The following is a 21,822-nucleotide window of genomic DNA, read 5'->3' on the forward strand; positions in this document are numbered from 1 at the left end:
TAGAGATGAGGCCTAGTGATGGGATAGATGGCAGTGCTGTTCATGAAGATGGGGTACACAGGTGCAGGTCGTGGGCATGAGGGCAGAGATGGCAAGCTTGGTTTTGGATGGTGTTACGGACTGAACTTGTGTGTTCCCCTAGTCCCCTGAAATTTATGTATTGAGGCTCTTAACCCATAGTATGACCCTATTTGAAGATGGGGACTCTAAGGAAGTAATTAAGGTTAAATGAGGTCATAAGGGCAGGGCCCCAATCTGATAGGATGGATGTTTTTATAAGAAGAAACACCACAAGGCTCATGCACTTGTACTGTGTGTATGTGTGTGTGTGTATGTCTGTCTATGCCTCTCTCTCTCTCCTGTGTGTGCCTGCACCCAGGAAAGCCTGTGCAAGGCCATGGTGAGAAGATGGTTGTCTGCAAGCCAGGAAGAAAGCCCTCATCAGAAACCAAATTGGCCAAATCCTTGAACTTGGACTTCTAGCCTCTACAACTGTGAGAAAACTGGGTGCTGTTCTGACTTCTCTAGACACATGGCCTCCTATTCTTTTTTTTTTTTTTTTTTTTGAGACGGAGTTCCGCTCTTGTTACCCAGGCTGGAGTGCAATGGCGCGATCTCGGCTCACAGCAACCTCTGCCTCCTGGGTTCAGGCAATTCTCCTGCCTCAGCCTCCTGAGTAGCTGGGATTATAGGCACATGCCACCATGCCCAGCTAATTTTTTGTATTTTTTTTTTAGTAGAGACAGGGTTTCACCATGTTGACCAGGATGGTCTCGATCTCTTGACCTCGTGACCCACCCGCCTTGGCCTACCAAAGTGCTGGGATTACAGGCTTGAGCCACTGCGCCCGGCCGGCCTCCTATTCTTAAAACAGTACAACTGTCATCTTTACCCCAGGGGACATCGTGCTATGACAGTGATAGTATAGGAAAGATGGGCTGGCCTCCTGTTATGGGGTGAACTGTGTCTCCCAAAAAGACACGTTAAAATTCTGACTCCTGGTACCTATAAATGTGATCTTACTTGAAAACAGAGTTGCTGCCAATGTAAACCATCCAGTTTTGGCATTTTGTTATGTCAGCAGACTATACAGGTGGGTTGGGTTTGAGACAGCTGAGAGGGAAGCCATATCAAAATGTGTAACAGGAAGACTGAAATGCAAGTGGGGAATAGATGTGGAAGTCACCAGAGTTTGGGTTGAGGCTGAAACCATGGGAGTACACGTGATCAACGGCAGAAGGTTCTAGAATAAGAGGACTGAAGGCTGAGGACAGACCCTGAGGGGCAGTGGGGAAGCCATGCAGGAGCTGTGAAGGAGCAGCCAGAGAGGTAAAAGAAAACCAGGAGGCTGAGGTGAGAGGAGCCCGGGGAGCAGAATGGGCAAGGATAGGGAGTCACATCAGGGTGCCAGGGACTCAAGCCACCCACCTTTTTATAGTAGAGGGGGCTCTGAACCAGGAAGGAGTGAGAATGATGGGCTTTGCCCTGCAAATAGAAAGTCAAAGGTGGAAGGGACCAAAACTAAAAGGTGGCCCACCTAATTTAGCCCCTGGAGTTCTCACTGAACCAGGCTCCAGTGTACTATGAGGCCTCCAGGTAGAAGGTTTGGCTGGAGAGAAACTTTGGTGACGCCCCCAGGGGAAGACACCATCTCTGTGCCAGGCAATGTGCAAAGAGCTTTAAGATCTCATGTCACTCTCATAACAATGCTCTAAGGTTGGCATTATGATTATTTCCATTGCACAAGCGGGGAAACTGAGGCTCAGAGAGACCACAAGCCTCTCTCAAGGTGACACAGTTGAGACCACACTGGAATTTACTAGGTCTGATGCAATTCCAGAGTCTGTGCTATTTCCCTAGAACCCATTTCCTCTGTGCACAGAAACTGACGTAGTCCCTGTAGGTTAGCCATGTCTCTAAACACCGAGACTCTCCTTCCTAATTTGTCACAGCTCCAAGAAGTACTGCTGTCACCTAGTCTATGACCAGCATTCACATAGCGTATGCTTTTAGGCCACATCTAGGCTGCTAACTATTATAATCATGGCACCCAGCATAGCATTGGTCACATAACAAAAGCTTAGCCAATACTGGCTATGTGAAATCCCACATGAAAGCCCTTCAAGTATCTGGACACAGCTCTCAAATCTCCGGAGTCCACTTCCTCCCCTAAATAAACATTAGGGGGGGTCATCAACATTTCTTACGGGAATTGGCTTAAATCCTCTCCTTATCTATCCCAAGCTGAGGTTCCCACATCTAAGCTCAATTCTCTGGTGCCTGATCAGGGCAGGATAAAGCACAACCAACTTCCTGGGATAAATTCCAGTAGCTAATTTTTTTTTTTTTAAGTCTTAAATCATGACTTGATCTTTATTTCCACTTTATCTTATCCTACTAATGTAGCCACCAGCTCTACCCCACCCAGATCTTTCTGCAGTCTGTTTGCTGACTGTTGTTGTCATCCCTTTCATGTTCATGCTATTTATGTCTTATCTAAACCATTGGCAAAATATGGACAGATTAAGGGCATGCAGATGACATGGGATCATTCCTCCCTGCTTTTGGGAACATTCATAGAATTTCTGAGATGGAAGAAAACTTAGAAACTTCGCATCCATCTCCATTCCCCTTTTCCACAGTAGTGAGTGACAGGGCTTGGACCTGAATCAAGGTCTCCTGATAGTTTTGTCTGGTGCTCTTCTCATAGCACCACAGCTGCTTATGTGTAACTTTATGCACCAGAACGGCCCATTCATTGAACCACCTATGTACTGGCTCATTAGCTACTCACTAATTGCTTTGCAATTTCTTATGTTCACATTTCTTAATCTAACCATCTTCACAGGACCCCTGTGACCCACATTGTATTATTATCTCCATTTCACAGATGAAGAAACAGATCACTAGAAAGCTTCCATGACCTGCCACAGAGCTAGAAAGTAACAGAACCGGGATCTGCCCTCAGAATCTGTCACCCCATAAGTATTTTCTGTCTGCTGCTCTGCCTTCCCTAGACACATGGCCTCCTAGTCTTACAAAATCTCAGTATAGCTGTCATCTTTACCCCAGGAGACATCATTGTATGAAGTGTTAGTGTAGTATGGGCTGGCCTCCTGTGTTCCCCAAAAAGACATGCTAAAGTTCTGACTTTTGGTACTTATAAATGTGACCTCATTTGGAAACAGAGTCATTGCAAATGTAATCAAGTTAAGATGCGGACATACTGGAGTTGGGAGGGTCCTTAGTCTAATATGCTGGTGTTCTTATAAGAAGACAGAGAGACACACAGGAACATGTGTGATGACAAAGGCTGAGATTGGAGTGATGCAGCTACAGCCAAGAAACAGCAAGGACTCACGGCCATTACCAGAAGCTAGGAAGAGGTGGGGGAGGATTCTACCCAGAGTGGGAGCCATGGCCCTGCTGAGCCTTAATTTCAGGCTGCCAGGCTCTAGATCATGAGAGAATAAATGTCCATTGTGTGAAGTCAGCCAGTCCACGAAAACTAATACACTTCCTGTGTACCCAGTCTGGAAACAGAGTACAAGTCCTGGAGCAGGAGGAGCCTATGGTACACTTGGGATATGGTGTGTGTGCTGCACTGAAGGGACACCTTCTCCTCCCTATTCTCCCTGCCCCCACCGGAGCCCCTGTCTCCCTAGTAGCCACCTAATCATTTTGAGGACTTCAGGCTCACTTTCATGACAAAGCCCTTCCTGATCCCCTTTCAGATGTTCCTGCAAGGATGTCTGCTCCCTTCTCTGTGCTCCCACTGGCACTGTCCAGGAGGCTCACTCGCATGCCACTTCATTTGCTTTCCCCTCTGTCTCACCACTAGAGCACAAGCCTGTGTGGTGAAGCCTAGACTTGATGTGTCTGTCCCCCTAGCACTGGTCTAGTCTCTGGTACCTAAGAGGGGCTCAACAGCAACTTGTGGATGGCTTCTCCTTCTGTCTTTGTAGGGATTGGCATTAGTCGTTATCGGCCAAAGGAGCTTTGGAAGTGCACAGAAGGGTGATGTTGAGGGTATCTCTTGGACCCAGGATTTGCAGTTTCCTTAATGCCTATTCTAAGCAAGAGAGGAAGACTCTTGTTTGCATCTTTCTCAGGCCACCTACAGTGGTGTTTATCTGTTCCTAGCCCTAAGCACAGAGTCACTCACTCATCACATGATACCCAAATAGTGTAGCTTGGGAAGCTATTGTCTTCTCTAGAGATTTTAAAAATAAGTGAGGCCTCTTAAAAGTCTCCATGAACCAGGTATGAATTGGGGATGGAACTGAGGTGTGCATTTAATGCTGGGTGCCTACCATTTTAAGTGATTTATCTCAGATAATCCTCAAAACAACCAGAAGGCCCTCAGAACAAAGAAGGAAGCTGGGGCTCAGAGGAGTGGAATAACATGCCTAAGCGGGAAGAAGCTAGTACAGGGCAGAACCAGGATCCCAGGGCCGGGAACGGTGGCTCACGCCTGTAATCCCAGCACTTTTAGAGGCTGAGGCTGGTGGATCATTTGAGGTCAGGAGTTTGAGATCACCTTGGAAAACATGGTAAGACCCCATCTCTATTAAAAATACAAAAATTAGCCAGGCATGTGGGCGTGCACCTGTAGTCTCCGCTACTTGGGATGCTGAGACAGGAGAATCACTTGAACCTAGGAGGCAGAGGTTGCAGTGAGCTGAGATCCTGCCACAGTACTCCAGCCTGGGCAACAGAGTGAGACTCTGTCTCAAAACAAACAAACAAACAAACAAACAAACAAACAAAAAAAAAACCTCTGACTTCAAATCCACACCCCGTCTCCGACTCCCAGGACATAGTTCATCTGGCTTGCCAAAAGCAGTTACCTTCATAAGAAGCCTTGAATCCCAGAGAGCTGCCACTGCCATCAGTCTGGAAGAGTAGCCACATTTGATGATTGGTGCTGACAATGAGATCCGGGACTGATGTACCTGTCAGGCTGGCAGGAGAGAGATATTTAGAGGTGTGCTCTCCACCATGACACCCAAAGAGAATGATTGCCTGACAAATGATATCTAAAGGACTATCCAGGATCCAGGCCCCCTCAGGCAAATTCTGGGCCCCTCCGTGTTTCTGACATTGGAGACCAGCAGCATGCTCTCCATGTGCTGGGAAGACTCATCCTATCTCCCCCTTGGCCATAGGTAGAATCTCATGGGTTGAATCTCAACTTTGATTCCCTTGCCCAGACCCTTGGGTTCACAAGGGAAATCTGTGTCCTTACTTGCTCAGGGGACAGGGATCGTTGGAGCCAAGTCTAATCAAGGGGGTGTCAACACTCTTGCAACTTTTGATCTCTTGTGTGACCTGTATTGCAGAAAAGACCACCTCCCACTCACCTCCTTGCTGTCTTTATGTGGGTTTCCCCTCAAGGAAACCTATTTCCCCAGTTGGAAGCCAAGCCATTCTTTCAATGAGGCATCTCCTTCCATTCCAGTATAAGGAACAAAGCTTAACGTATAGTCATTATCTGAGGGCCACATTTCTTCTGAAGAAGGTTTAAGCATGGGTGGGGCAGGGGAATTCAATTCAGAATCCCAACCCCAAGCACCTACCCATGTCGGATACTATGCTTACCAATTTCCTACCCATTATCTCATATAATGCCCCTGTTGCCAGGAAGGTAGGGGTTGTCCACCCACAGTACAAATGAGAATATGAAAGTACAGAATGGGGAGTGGCTTCCCCAAGATCATCTTGATAGAGTGGCAGAGCCAGGAGTCCCCTGTGTAGGCTGGGGTTTCCAGAAGAAATCCAACCTCATCCTTTTGTTGAGATCGGACAAATTGCCAGCATAGATGGAGGCAGGGGGTTGTGGGTGGGGGGCAACTGAACTAATGAGTGCTGATCTTTGCTTCACCCAGGGTCTCAGAGCTTGGGAGGCTGTTGAGTTGGCTGCAGAGAGGTCAGCACACCATAAGGGATATGGGAGTGGAGCTGGGATAGAGCACCTGGGACCCAACAGCCTGGCCTGTGTAATGTCCCTGAGCCTTCACTCTGACAAGCTGAGTAAAACTGTGGTCAGGCCACTGCTGGCTCCTGACTTTGGGGTGCTGATGAGCAAGGGAAAAGGTTGGGACCCCTGCTTTTCCTCTGTTTGGCCCAATTACAATGCCAGGCTCTGGCTCTGCCATTCATTTGCTGTGGGACCTTGGGCAAGAGTTGAGCCTCTCTGGGCTTTTTTACTCTATGGTGAGGGGATTGTATGGTATGATCCACAATAGCTTTTCAAAAGCTCTGCTATTCTAAGGTTCTTTCTATGTCAAACACACTGGGATTGTAGGAGGAAAGACAGCTAGGATCCTCATCTCTTGAGCACAAAGTGCTGAGGCACCTTACAGGTCAATAAACTAGGGCAGAACATGAGTGATAGTGATGTACCAAGTGAGGGGGAGAGGTAAGTATGATGGCAAATTGTATGTGTCAACTTGACTATGCCATGTGGTGCCCAGATATTTGGTCGAACATTATTCTGGATGTTTCTGTGAAAGTGCATTTGAATGAGATGAACGTTGAAATCAACAGACCGAGTGAAGCACATTTCCCTCTCCAAGGTGTGTGGGCCTCATCCAATCAGTTGAAGGCCAAACAGAACAAAAATATGGAACCCCCCCCAATTCCTGAATAATATAATTCCTCCTGCCTAGTTGCCTTTGAACTGGGACATCAGCTTATTTCCAGCTTTTGAACCTGAACTGAAACATCAGCTCTTCCTGGATCTTGAACCTACTGGCATCTGGACTGCAGCTACATCATTGGCTATCCTGAGTCTCTAGCTTCTCAACTCACCTGGAAGATCTTGGGACCTGTCAGTCTCCCAAAATCACATGAGACAATTTCTTACAACAAATTATCTGCCTATCTATCTATCTAGCTATCTATCATTTAACTATCAATAATCTACATCTATTTATCATCTGTGTATCATCTATCATCAATCAATCAACCATCCATCAGCTATTATCTATCTATCTATCTATCTATCTATCTATCTATCTATCTATCAGTCATCTCTCTCTCCTATCATTCTGTTTCTCTGGAGAAGGTTCACTAATACAGTGGATTAGGCAGGGTAGGGGAAATGCCCTGTGGGCTCACGCTCCATTCCTTTGTCCAGAGAAATCCAAGTCCCAGCCATGTCACCTGATTCAGTGGGTACCATTGGATAAGATGAGTCATGTAACTGTCTGTATAACATCATCTCCAGGTAGGTGTAGGGAAGTTGCAAGAAATTCCCAGAAAGAACAGCCTCTGGACAAGCCAGCTGTTACTAAATGACCATTTCTCATTCAGCATTAGAACCACAAGGAGATATCCCGGAGCTAGTCTTGTTGGGAGGGAGTGTGGCATGAGACATTGTCCTTGGTTGAAATCAAAAGACATGAACTTGAGTGCTGGTTCTGCTATCAAACTTCTCTGAAACCTTTGGGCCTGTCTCCCCATCTATTAAATGAGAATAATAACACCGGGGCTTAAGTGAGATAACTGATGCAAAAGTTTCCATCCTAGTGCCTGGGAGCATGGTAGGTGTTCAATGTTGGTGACTCTCCACCTCCTTGTTGGAAGGGAGATGGATGTGGTCAGGCCTGTTTGTTCCTGAAGCTAAGCCATGTGCCCTGAATGGAAGCATTTCCCAGCTTTTTTTTTTCTTTTCTTAGACAGGATGTCACTCTGTTGCCCAGTCTGGAGTGTAGTAGCATGCTATCAGCTCACTGCAGCCTCAACCTCCCAGGCTCAAGCTATCCTTCTGCCTTAGCCTCCTGAGTAGCTGGGACTACAGGCTTGCACCACCACATCCAGCTAATTTTTGTATTTTTTGTAGAGATGGGTTTTCACTATGTTTCCCAGGCTGGTTTAGAACTCCTGAGCTCAAGCAATCTGCTTGCCTTGCCTTCCCAATGTGCTGGGATTGTAGCAATGCACCACCACACTTGGTCTGTTTCCTGGTTTTCAAGTCAGGCTACTGATGGTGGGTAAAGGAGAAGCTAAATGGCTCCCACAAGCACAGGCTCAACATAGTGGAATCCCGTGACAGCTTGATATTCTCTACTCCTTTGGCTGGAACACATCATACTGGTCTTTTTCAGTTCAAGAATTATGGCCACTATGTCTATATGGTCCTGATTCTCTGAAACCATCCGTTTCCCAGGGATTTCTGAGCATGCAGAAAGGTTAGCAACTCATTTCCATTATCTATGTCTGAGGTCAGGCTGCCATGGCTGGATGTGGCCTGGAGTAAAAATTGTCAGGGTGGCAGCATCAGGGTCTGCATGGAAGCAGCCAGCCAGTGAAAGGCTCCAGGTTCAGCCACAAAACCTCCATCTCTCTTGCCCCCTAAGAGACTGCTCATTCTGTTCAAGTTTCATATAAATTCCGAGTGAGAAGATGCCCAGTGCTCTTTTCCCCTTGGTCAGGGTAGAGAGAGGTGGAGGGATTACTGCTGAAACTAGGAACATTGCAGGATACTGTCTTTGCCATAGCATGGTCTAGGGACTAGGCAGGACTCCATAAACCCCACCCCACCAACTCCTGCCCTTCAAACAACACGCCCCACTGCACTTACATGTAGAGAACTGTCTTCTGGTCCCCATCCTGACCACCATCCCCAACCGTCAGGGTGTCATAACCCCTCTCCAAATCGAACTCCTCAAAGGCGAGCTTGATCACCTGGGGAGGGAGCACAGGGTTAGGAGCAGGCAGGGCTGCGAGGAAGCCTTCCAAAAGTCTTGAGGGGAGGAAAGATTTTCTGTGCTATGTCCCAATGCCCAGAGTCACTGGTGACACCATCCTACACAAACTGATCATTTCCGTGCCTTTTAATGAGTGTGAACTACTTCTCTCTAGGCCATGCAGTCTCCAGGGCCCACTGATGTTTCTGAAGACGTTCATGGCACATCTGGCCAATTTCAGGGGCTGTAACAGCAACCAGGCACATGTGGCTGACAGCGAGATGATTAGACTCTTTCTTCATGCCTTAATGCACAGAAATCCCTCTGGGCTTGTTGGCAATTTTTCAGGCCACATGTGGAATCTTAGCTCTCTTGCCCCCAGGGACCTGCAGAAGTTTCTCTCATCTTCTCCTCTGCCTGCTTTTCTCCATTCTTTTTGTTTGCTTATTTGTTGAATAAATGAAATGTTCTCAGAAAGAGATTTCAACAAGATTCCTCCCTCTTGTTTTAATCCTGCCTTCTACAAATATTTAATAAGCACTCACCATATACCAGGCTGGGCGGTGGGGTTTCCACAGTAAGCATGACATGGTCCCTGCCTTCAGTGAGAAGGGGGACAGAAATGCAAACTGATAACCATGGCACTGGGATGGGATGAATGCTATAGGGGAGCTGTGGGAGAGGAGAAGAGCCTGTGGTTCACTCAGCTGGAGTCAGGGGCAGGCACTACTAGAGATTAGGGTGTCTGAGGAAATTCTGAAGACTACTGATGACCCTGTCAGGCCAAAGGGGGATGCTGGGAGAGGGAGGCAGATGCTCTGGGAAAGAGTCAGGTGCACAAGGCCTGGGCTATGGCAGAGATGTAACATTTCAGAACAAATTATTCAGTGTCTGTCACTATCAGATCTACATACTGAACATACCTGTTAGCTGCCTGGCATTGGTAGGGATAATGTGGCTAGGTCTTCAGTGCAAGGAGGTGACTTGGGAAGGTCTAGGATTTGAAAAGTTTGCCTGGAGCTTGGTTCAAAAGGTCTCATACTTCCACTCTCCAAAATTAGGGTTTATCCCAGGGGAGGAGCAGTAGAGTTTTAAATAGTGGGTGACAGGGATGCATAGGTGTTTAAGAAAATGCCAGTGTGGCAGTATGTGTGGAACTGACTGCAGGAGTGAGGCTGGTGGTGAGGATGGTTGTAGGCTTTTGTAGTAGTGCAGGTGAGCGATGGAAGAGCAGTAGTGTGGATGAAGAAGAGGGCAGGTCCTAGTGATATTTAGGGCTTGGCGACAGGATGCATGTGGTGCTGAGGGGAGGGAAATACCTGGCTTGGGCAACTAGATGGGGAGGGATGGTGCCATTCATAAGGACAGAACACACACAGACACACACTCCTCAGGTCTAATCGGTATCTCTTTTTGTCTGTTTCAGTCTGGTTTCAATCTGATGATGACCTTCATTCCCCCAACAGGGAGACTGAAGTTGCTCCTTTGCTTTCTGTTCTACGACTAAAGGAGTATATAATTTCCGTGGATATTTTTTCCTAGGTGTGGCTGACACCTTCTGCAGGTTTCCTCCATCCAAACCAGTCTGGCACCCACGTCCCGCCAGGGACCCTGCAAAGCCTCACCCCAAGGTGCTTTCTCAGGTATACCAGAGGCAAATTGACACTGTCCTCATTCATGAGCCTGGGTACTGTCTATGCAGGGTCCCTCTGCAGTGGCATGAGAGTCACAGAAAGGTGCATCTCTGGATAATAGCATCTGTGAGCACTTCAGTGGGTCTACAGATAGAGAAGAGGAAGGAAGTGATTGCCTTTGACTGGGAGAAAGGCTAAAGGAGGCTTCCTGGAGGAAATGAAACCCAGGCTGAGTTTGGAAGATGAACTTGAGTTCAACCAATGGATATGGAAGGGCAAGCAACCCAGGCAGAGGGAAGAGCAGGGGCTTGGAACAGGGTGACTTGTCCAGAGAGGTCTAACTACTGTGTAGTTATTTAAGGGAGGGGGAGGTAGAGGGTGGCAATATGAGAGAAACAGGAAGAGTCAGATTATGAGAAGCTGCCTGTCATGCTAAGAATTTTGGGCTTTGTCCTAAAGTCAATGGAAAGTTATGGAAGGGCTGGCAGTAAAGGTATGACATGAGATTTTTGTTCTAGGAGCAGCAGCATTGAGAGAGGAGCCAGGAGCCCAATTCCTGACTTTCAACTAGGTGAGGTGGGATGTGGGCCTGTAGCAAGGTCCAGGTGAGATGGGATGTGAGCCTGTAGCAAGGTCCAGGTGAGATGGGATGTGAGCCTGTAGCAAGGTCTAGGTGAGGTGGGATGTGAGCCTGTAGCAAGGTCTAGGTGAGGTGGGATGTGGGCCTGTAGCAAGGTCCAGGTGAGGTGGGTTGTGGGCCTGTAGCAAGGTCTAGGTGAGGTGGGATGTGGGCCTGTAGCAAGGTCTAGGTGAGGTGGGATGTGGGCCTGTAGCAAGGTCTAGGTGAGGTGGGATGTGGGCCTGTAGCAAGGTCTAGGTGAGGTAGGATGTGAGCCTGTAGCAAGGTCTAGGTGAGGTGGGATGTGGGCCTGTAGCAAGGTCCAGGTGAGGTGGGATGTGGGCCTGTAGCAAGGTCCAGGTGAGATGGGATGTGGGCCTGTAGCAAGGTCCAGGTGAGGTGGGATATGGGCCTGTAGCAAGGTCCAGGTGAGGTGGGATGTGGGTCTGTAGCAAGGTCCAGGTGAGATGGGATGTGAGCCTGTAGCAAGGTCTAGGTGAGGTGGGATGTGGGCCTGTAGCAAGGTCTAGGTGAGGTGGGATGTGAGCCTGTAGCAAGCAGTGTTTGGAGGGAATTAGTAAAGAGGAGATGGGATTTATCAATAGTGAATAGGGATTCCTTGGCCCTTCTGGGTTTCCTATCCAGAATGTTCCGTGTTGGCTAATGGCATCATCATGGGATCATTTGCTCAGGCTAGGATGGCCTACCCATCTCTCACACTCCACACTCCTGCTGTACAGAACATTTCCTGGGGTCTCATTTCCTAGCATGAAATACAAGGAAGGCATCTCTGCACCTGCTCCCTGTTGACTGCCCTCCACTGCACAGCCTGTGTGGCCACTTGAGGTCCTGGGCATTCCCATCAGGGCAGCCCATTCATGACCCTTACTTACGCAGGCTCTTCACCATCCCTGTCACTGCCCTAGCGCATTTCTCCTCATCCGTGAGCCTGACTTGTCTCAGTTCTCTCTGACTAACCTTGACAAGGGGAGCACCCCCTGCTCAGCTCCTTCCTCTTGTCTGTTTTAGCACTTTCCTGCTGGACTGTGATGGGTCTGTTCACTTATTCCTCCACTACATCATGAACTCCTGGAGGGCAGGGGTCGGGCCTCACTGCCTCTGTACCAGTTCCTGTCAGTGGGTCAGGCCCATGCCAGGGGCTGACAAGAGGTTGACTGGGAGAACATTTTCCAACCTTTCCTGCTTCTCTAGCATGGATGGATTGCTAGGCTCTCAGACCCCTCACAGTGGTTACCATCTAGAGCAAAGCTTGGCAAACTTTTTCTGTAAAGGGCCAGATAGTAAATATTTTCCCCTTTGTGTGTCATGCAATCTCTGTCACAGATATTTGGCTCTGTTGATGTAGCATGAACATAGCCATACACAATGTGTACATGAATGGGCGTGGCTATGTTCCAATAAAACTTTATTTACAAAATGAGCAAAGAGCTGTATTTGGCCTGTAGGCTGTAGTTTGCTGATCCCTGTTCTAGGAGATTCTTTAAGACAATCATAGTCTTTGATCATCTTCTGTTATGAGATTTCATCACTCCAAGAGCTGATACCTACAATGTGCTCAATTCTGTTTTGAACACTTTACACATATCAACTCATGAGAAATGCAGCACAATAGCTACTTTGAGTGCCTCCATTTTACAAATGGGACAGGCTAGGCACAGAATTTAGGCAACTTGCCTGAGGTCATACAGCTAAATGGCAGAGCCAGGACTCCCACCAGGCAGCCAGAGGCCCAGGCTGTTTGTCACTCTGCTCTGCTGCCTAATGGTGTTCCAGCAAGGTCACAGGTCCTACAAGGTAGGAACCATGACTTAAGCCTGTTTTCTTGCAAACCTTCCTTGAGCTCTTTTTCTGGGTCCCAGCAGGAGGTCAGCAAACAGTTGCTGCATATACAACACCACAAGGTAGGTGGTGTCTTCTGCAAGAGGAAGGGCCTGGGCTCTGCAGGGACTAAGGGTCCTGGCTACATATTCTCACCACATCAGCCCCTTCCAGCCAGCCTGGGGCAGAGGATACTGCTCACCCAGCCACCCAGAAAAGGGAGTGTATGATTATTAGGCCTATAATAGGAAAATACTGCTTCGAAGGCCAGAACCCAGAGCTATAAAATGATTCACATCACTGGTTAGAGCTGCCATTGACGTGAACCACATTTCAGAGTGCCGACCTTAACGCAGGAGCTAATTACACAAGAAGAGTGTTCAACGTACACAATGCTGCAGTTTCAGGACAAGCCCCTAGTGCACAATGTACTGCACTCTCCTTTTTTCTCCCCTTTTTTTCCTCCTCTGCTTTGGCCTTTGTTTAAAGACAGGCTCCTATAATGACTCATTAACTAACATGCAGATCAATCAAGCTCACAAAGCGCCTTTCGGAGGCAGGAGAAATGGCAGCACATGAAATAGGCATGATCAAAGAGGCACATTTGTATACAGCTCAGACACCCAATTTAAACCCATTAGATAAATGAATAAACAAACCCATCATCTAGGACATAATTATTGTGCACCTGCCATGTGCCAAGCCCAGAGCTAGCTGCTTCCCATAAGTTATCTTGCTTGCCCGACAATTTAGAGCAGAATCTAAATGCAGACGACATGGTACCGATGGTGAGTGCTGGAGGAGTGCAAAGAGGAAAGAGATGGAAGGGCGTCCATGGAGGAGGTGGGCCTGGGCCTGGTGGGATGGAGAAGGGTATGTGTGGGCTCAGCCCAGGCTACATGGTGAGCAGTGAAGGGCCAAGGAGGGTGGTAGAGGAAGAAGAGCCTGGCTGAGTCTGCAGATGATTTTACCTGCAGCCAGAGCAAGCAGTCTAGACTTCATGGTCAAGTTGATGGGAAGCTATAATTCAGTGTGAAGGGAGGACTGGAGGCAGAGACCAGTGGGAGGCTGATGCAGGGTCCAAGAGCATGAGGAGAAATTAGGGGACCCTGAGTCTGTATTCATGACAGAGGGTAGGAGGAGGGAGTCTGGGAGACCATAGCACTCCGAACACAGCCACCTTGTCCTGAGAATCATGGGGGATGGAGTGGGACCCTGGAGGACATCCACTGGAGGCCCTGGAGAACATTCCCTCCTTGCTATGTGCTGTCCAGGATCAGCCTAAATACAGGGTTCCCAGTGCTGCCAGCCCATGCTCAATGCCTGCACGAGGCAGCAGAGGATCTGCCAGCTCAGGGGAGTTTTGTGGGAAGCGGGAGTCTCAGGAGATGTAGACTGAGGTTGTTTTGTTTAAGGACTGCTTTACTACAACACCCTCCTGACTGGGTTCTCTGTCTCTGCCGCCCATCCTTCACTATGTACCGAATACTCGCAGCGCCTCCCTATCTCCTATAGCAGGAGTTGGAAAACTAGCTCTTAGACCAAATTTGTCCTATAGCCTATTTTTATATGGCCCTTACAGTTAAGAAGGATTTTTACACATTTCATGAGTAAAAAAAACAAAACCTACAACATAGAAGAATATGCAACAAAAACCTTACATGGACTTTAAAGCCTAAAATATTTATTGTCTAGCTCTTTACAGAAAACGTTTGCTGATTGCTTCTCTAGAGCAATGGTTTTCAAACTGGGTTCCCAGGCACCCCAGGGTTCCATAAAGGTACTCTAGGGCCAACCCACTAGGATGGAAGAGGAGCCCGAGTAGGCAAGGCTCTGCTTAAACCAAAACAGTCCCATTCTGATCTAGTTCATATTTGGGGATGCTGTGAACAACATATAGTGGGCTACTTAATGTCCCTTCCTCCATTTATTTCTCCCTAGCAGAACCCTGACTTTGCTGGGAGTGTGATAATGTACCTAGCCAACCTCAGAGCTAAGGGTGGCTATGTGACAGAGTTCTGGGCAATGAAACATGGTTTGAGGAGTCCTCAGCGCATTTCCTCATCCTTCTCCTTGCTTTTCCTGGAATACAGATGTAAGAACAGAGAGGTGGCAGCTTTCTTGTGATCATGAGGATGAGAGCCAGATGCAAAGCAGCAGAGGGAAAAATTCAAGGAGCATGAGACCTGGAGGGAACCAGCTCTGGACTTTCTGCCTCTGGACCTTTGGTGTGTGGAGAAAATAAACCACAGGTAGTTTTCTGCACCTCCCAGCCAATTACAACCTCATTGCTACAGGTTCTGAAAACAGGTGCTCAATACCACCGAAGAATTTGCCAACTCTTGACCCATAGGATAGACAGCATCTTGGCTTGGAAATTGTGGGCTTTGCAAGGCCTGCCCCTGCCACTTCCTGGCTAGCTAGAGGCCCCTCCACAATGCTGTCGTCCAGCCTTACCTTCCAAATTTCTCCTCAGAGCATTTCTTTGAGCTCCTAAGGGCCGACTTCGGCCCACCCAGCCTCAGTTTACCACTGTTGCTGCTAGTGTAACTATTAGCTCCATGAAAAGAAGGGAACTCACTTTTCCTAGGCACAGTTTGAGCCATGATTTCTTTCAGGGTCTTGCCGAGGTCCTAGGAAAGGGCTGGAGAATTAGCTCCTGGGGTGAAGAGGGGAAGCCAGTGGGAAGGCTGAAGACCTGAACCCCCAGGAGTTCAAGGACAGAGGCCTCCAGCAGGGAATGAGAAGGGTCAGAGGTTCTGGAACTTTGGTCACTACCTCAGGTTTCATTTTGGTAGTTCTGAGAGCAGTAAGTTCTTTCACTCATTCATTGACTCATTCACTCATTCATTGACTGATTCATTTATTCACTGAGTCATTCAACAGTTACACACTTGCCAAGGGCTGGGCTTTGGAGGGGCATTGGCAGGCAAGATAACATGGCCACTGCTCATAGAGACCTCAAAGTTTCTAGAGAGCGTCACAGCAGACCCTGAGTACATAGAATACAATGCAGTGTGATGAGTGCTCAAACCAGGGAAGCATGGATGGGAAAAAAAGAGGGGCACAAAATCCTGGTGAGCAAGCGGGCAGGAGGGCAGGGTTTGACTTTAGCAGCAGAGAGGGTGTGTGGGGATACCACACAGCCACAGCCAGATCTGGGGGAGGGGAAATGCTAGCACATGATGTGAAGTGGAGTCAGCTGTAAAAGGGAAAGAAATGAGGCTTTGGACTTGAGGAGACCATGAAAGGGTCCCCCAGACATGAGGAGGGGCTGTGAAGGCATATAGGAAACCTCTGATTGCAGGTGTCTTGCACAGGGCCTGGCACAGAGAGGGTGTGAGTAAATGTTTGCTGAATGAATAAGTGAGTGAACAAATGAGCCAACGAGTATGTCCCTGACATTTGCACTAGCTGCTGATCACTTGCCTGGAGAATTATTTCTCAATTCTTCAGGTCTACAAAGGGAAGAGTGACAGTGATAATCCCCAAGGAGTGAATAATCAAAGCACTGTTATCTTTGGCTTTGAAGTTCATGAAATGAGCTTTCCTTTCCCTCTTCCTTCCATGCCCCCTCCCTCTCCCTCCCATCCTCATTCTCTCTCTCCTGCCTCACTTTTCATTCTTTTCTAGCAAAGGTGGATTAACCTTCCTGATCAAAACAAGGGAGGCTCATGTGCAAATTGGATCACATGTTTTGTGTTCATACTGAGAAGGTGCAAAGAAAGACAGATGTGTGTAGGTAGGGGGCATCAGAGCGGGTGTGGGTTTCGGTCCTGACTATGTCTTTGTTTTTCCACAAGGCTGAGCTGAATGGTCCTAACAAGAGGAGGCCCTGGACGAAGAAGGCCTGAACCTCAAGCCCAATATGGATGGAGCCATCCCAGAGGAGCTCCTCCTCCAATAATCACTCATATGTTCAAACATTGCTGAGCTGTTTCTCTGTGCCCAGCACTGTGTTAACTACGGAAGAAATAAACAAAGTGCTATCCCTGCTTTCAGGGTGCTCAGGAGCTGCGGGGGAAATAGATTCTAAATGCACAAAAACAAAAGGTGCTGATAAAGTGCTATAGGAACAGGGAAGAGCAACACGTGATGAAATTAGGACGGCTTCTCAGAAGAGGGGGTGTTTGGACTGCATCTTAAAGGGGGATAGGAATTGGCCTGGAGGAGAAGGGAAGGAACACTGGGACCAGATGTGCCTAGACAGGTCTTAAAGGGCCAGGTGTGTGTGCGAACCTGAGTCTAGTGTGACTGAAGCTGGAGCTGCCCAAAGGGAGAGATGGGGTTGAGGGCCATTCTGTGCTTTGCTGGGAGTGGGAGTTGCATTGATGACTTAAGTTTTGCTGGTCAGAACCACCAGGGTGCTCTTTAAAAATAAGTTTAGGTACCTACCCTAGACTCACTGAATCAGATCTTTAGGGAAAAGAGCTTAGGAATCCATGGTTTTAAAGTGTCTCCAAGGTATTTCTGATGAAATTTGGGAAAAAACTATTGTAGGTAGATATAAATTACTGTTAGATTAATATTATAAGGACTGAGATCACCCAAATGCTCAGGTGAGGTTAACACTGCCCGAGGACACCCCAGTCAAAGGGAGAGCCTGGAGGCTGCATGTGGAGTGGGCCTGCATCACTTGCTTGAGCCTTCCTTCCTCTGTTCCTTGAATCTATCAAGTTTCCAGGAGGATGAATAGGGGTGTTTTTATTTGTCTTACTCCTAGTTTATTGAATATAGACATATCCTTAACTTGCTTCTTCAGTAAGACTGTAAGTTCTTCCTGTTCCCACAGTGCAGAGGTGCATAGCCCATAGGTGCTCAGTTAATGCTGGTGTCTTGATGTAGGTTCTTGGCCATTTCCACACCACAGCACCCCTGCTTCTCTCTGTCAGCCTTCTTATTGCCCTTGGAGGGCCCTAGTCCCTGGGACATTCCTAGCTCCTTGCCACACACAGGTAGCAGAGGTCCTGCAAGGGAGATGGAATTCTAGGAATGATCCTCTTGTGCAGGTGCCGGGAATGCATCATAATTATTCCATGACTATGAGCAGACCAAGGGGACACATGTGCCTCTTACACTCCCACAAGCAAACCTTTCAGCCCCTTCTCATAATAGCATCTTTCTTCCCCTGCTCCTTATAAAGGGAGCCCTGCATTCCCAATCCCATCATCCTCTCACTCCAGAATCTCCCTCTGTCACCATCCTTGTTCTCCTATACCTTCACTCTCTCCCTCTTTGCTTCCTTTTTCCTAAGCCTACAAATATACTCCAGTTCCAATATTTTAAGCAACCCCCCACAAAGTAACCCCGGACTTTCTATCTTACATCCCTCACATGCTACTGCCCATCCTGGCCTCCTCAGCCTCACCTCCCATCTGTTTGCTTCCCATACCACTTCTGTCTGTTGCTGCCCCTAGAGCTTCATTGAAAGGTCTTCTTCCAAGGCCAAAGCCAATGGTCTCTTTCTAGCACTTTTCCAACAAGACATTTTTCATCGTTGCCATGATCAGACATGCCCTAGTTGGAAACTCGTCCTGCCTTTGCATCACGATTCTCCTCCTGCCTGGCAGACTGCTCCTTCTCTGTTCTTTCACTGGATCTTGTTCTTTTTCCCGTCAGATCCATTCTGAGTTTTCTTATTCTCTCAGGTCTTTCCAAGAAATGCTGTCCATTCGTTAGGCTTCTATTCTCACCCATGTGCTGAGATAACACCAAAACCTCTCTCTTAAACCCAGATTTATCCAGAATTTCCAACCAGTATATCCAAATGCCACTGAATGAGCCATAGACACTCCAGATGCACCATGTTTCCCTTCTGACACCTGCAAAGCATGTTCTTCCATTTGTATTTCCTTTTTAACTCTCCCACTGGACCAAGCCAGAAAGCACTAAGTCATCATTCATCTGCTCATGGAATAAATATAGACCAAGTACCTACTACATGCCTGGAATTGTGTTGGTCACTTGGAATACAAAGTTGAATAAGACCTCTCTTCCTCCCTCAGCTCCCACATCCAATCAGCTACCAAGTCCCACTCCATCTCCTAAATCTCTCTCATCTGTTTCCCCCTCCACATTTCCAAAGCCTTGGTGGATGCTCCCATTTTTCCTACTTGAGTAACTGCTTCAACCTCGTAACTGGTCTTGCCCCTTCCAGTATCCACCTGTAAATTTCTCCATTGCTGCTAGAGTAATTTTCCAAAAACTAAGATCTTCTGCTATTGCTTTAGTTCAGGAGACAGAGTGACCCTTGTCCTTCCCAGGCTCATTCCATGGAGGTCAAGCCCAGACCCTTTCATCTACTCTGAGACCTTGTTCCATCTGGCAGCACAGCCCAGCTACGTAAGTGCATAGGCTTTGGAGCCAGGAAGACTGAGTTTAAATCCCAGTTCTGCCTCTTACTGGCTCTGTGCTGCAGCTGTTTCCTAACCTTTAACTTTACCATGATTCAGTTTCTTTGACTGTCAAATAGGCCTATTAAAATCAAATTCATTGTCCTATTAAGGGAATGAAATAGAATCATTCATATAGAGAGCTTAGCTTAGTGCTTGTCATGGGACAGGTATACAATAAGAGCTACTATTGTTGTTAACAACAGTCTAACACTGCTAGCCTTAGCAATCTGTGTTCGAGATAAAACCCAAACTTCTTGGCCAAGCATGTGGGCTCCATGGTCTGAATCCTGCTTACCTTTCTGTCCTTACCTGCATCCAGGCATGTGGAATTACTTCCAATTCTAAGGGGCTGTTCCAAACCTCAGTGCCTTTATACCTGTGTCCTCCCTGAGATACTGATTTCCAAGCCTACCAACCCTTCAAGACTCTGCTGACATGTCACTTACTTTGTGAAAACTTCCCTGACCTCCCAGTTAGCAGCTCTTCCCTGAGTTTTCCCATAGCACTCTGGATAGGCCTCTATAAGCACTTATCTGCACTCTAGCTTTTTTTTTTATTAAAATTTTTAATTTACAGACCTTTTCTTCACTCCTATGTGCACATTTCTCAAAGGCAGAAGCTATCTACAGGCAATGAATGAATGAATGCTCGTCTCATGAAACATATTTTGAGAGGTCAGGCATGGTGGCCCATGCCTGTAATCCCAGCACTTTGGGAGGCTGAGGAGGGAAGATCATGAAGTCAAGAGATCAAGACCATCCTGGCCAACATGGTGAAACCCCATCTCTACTAAAAATACAAAACTTAGCTGGGTGTGGTGGTGCACACCTGTAGTCTCAGCTCCTTGGGAGGCTGAGGCAGGAGAATTGTTTGAACCCAGGAAGCGGAGGCTGCAGTGAGCTAAGATTGCACCACTGCACTCCAGCCTGGTGACAGAGCAAGACTCCGTCTCAAAAACAAAACAAAACAAAACAAAACATACTGTGAGTGTAGAGACTGTGCTTTTTGCTGAAGGAGACATCTGAAGATGAGTGGATAGGCAGTCCTTGGACACACCTGTATCTCACCTGTAGGCTGGTTCGATGAACAGGGTTAGAAACACGGCATCCATTGTCCTTGCTGTTTCCCAGGAGACAGCTTCTATTCCTCAGTCTTAGACTTTGAGTTTCCACACTTAGACCCTGCTTGCTGCATTGTATGTTCCCTAGTTCTCCTCCCACCTGGATAAGGATAGGGCTCTCTTCAGCCTTTCTGGGCTCCCTCAGCACTACCTGGAGCCCACCAAGGACCCACAGAGATATCAGGAACACAGCTCTGCACACTGTAAGGAGGTGCTCTTCAGAGGTGCTATCTTTAGAAAGGTGTGATCTCTTGCAGGACATGTAGAGGAGTGACCATATGGAGGTCACCGGTCTCCATGCACTGACCAAAGCGAGACCTTCTAGGGGTAAATCTAATTGTTAGAAACTTATTGGACCTCACCTAGACTTCCCCTGCCACCTCACCTTGAGGTTCAAAAGAAAATGGAGATAAGGATGGTAACAGTGCCCAAGAAAGAGCTCTCTAGTCAACAACTTAATATGATTTCATGGTATTAAGTCCTATTTCTGGTCTAGCCTCCATCCTCACCCCATGTGGCTGAAGTGTCCTTTCCAATTAACTAGGTACATCATGAAATAATTTAATTAAATGTGAATCTTCCTTCATAAAATGTTGTGCAAAGGAAATCTATTTCCAGTGTTCCCAGCACTGTGGTTCTAGGCACCTGGACCAAAGAATTTTAAAGTGTTGGGAAAATTTTTTTTTTATTTTTTGAGACGGAGTTTCGCTCTTGTTACCCAGGCTGGAGTGCAGTGGCGTGATCTCAGCTCACCGCAACCTCCGCCTCCTGGGTTCAGGCAATTCTCCTGCCTCAGCCTCCTGAGTAGCTGGGATTACAGGTATGCGCCACCATGCCCAGCTAATTTTTTGTATTTTTAGTAGAGATGGGGTTTCACCATGTTGACCAGGATGGTCTCGATCTCTTGACCTCATGATCTACCCGCCTCGGCCTCCCAAAGTGCTGGGATTACAGGCGTGAGCCACCGCGCCCGGCCCGGGAAAAATTTTAAAAGGACAAAAAAAAAAAAAAAAAAGGCGGCTTTTTCGAAGTTAGTGCTAAGGATTGAATTGCAATATATCTCCCTGAATTCATATGTTGAATCCTCAATGTCAATATATTTGAAGATGGGGCTTTAAGGGAGGTAATCAAGGTTAAATAAGGTTGTAAGGGTGGGACCATAATCCTATGGGAGTGGTGTCCTTATGGGAAGGGAAGGAGACATCAGAGAGCACTCTCTTGGTGTGTGCACAGAGGAAACGCCACTTGAGGACACGGTGAGAAGGTGGCCATCTACGAGCCAGGATGAGAGCCCTCACCAGAAACCAAATTTACTCACACCTTGATCATGGACTTCTAGCCTTGAGATTGGTGAGAAAATAAATGTCTGTTGTCTAAGCTGTCTAGTCAGTGGTAATTTGTTATAGTAGTCTGAGTAGACTAGACTAACATAAAAAGGAATACTCAACACAGTGAATGTAGGGACCCAAAATGTGATTTAGAACATGAAGCTGGCTTTGGCCTTGAGTACCTCTTAAAAACT

General features: G+C 47.4%; 1 protein-coding gene across 1 annotated transcript in view; it reads right to left on the reverse strand.

The window, feature by feature from the left end:
* The window catches only part of CSMD2 (CUB and Sushi multiple domains 2), a 616,469-nt gene that overhangs the window by 258,744 nt on the left and 335,903 nt on the right, over positions 1-21,822 (reverse strand). The window contains exons 11-12 of the mRNA XM_064363669.1: positions 8,588-8,691; positions 4,851-4,963 (exon numbers count right to left, since the gene is read on the reverse strand). Of these exons, the coding sequence (XP_064219739.1) occupies positions 4,851-4,963; positions 8,588-8,691 (217 nt within the window). The remainder of the gene's footprint in view (positions 1-4,850; positions 4,964-8,587; positions 8,692-21,822) is intronic.

This window comes from Aotus nancymaae, unplaced genomic scaffold, assembly GCF_030222135.1.
Source record: "Aotus nancymaae isolate 86718 unplaced genomic scaffold, 86718_ANA_hifiasm-v0.15.2.pri h1tg000053l, whole genome shotgun sequence".
NCBI classification, from domain to species: Eukaryota; Metazoa; Chordata; class Mammalia; order Primates; family Aotidae; genus Aotus; species Aotus nancymaae.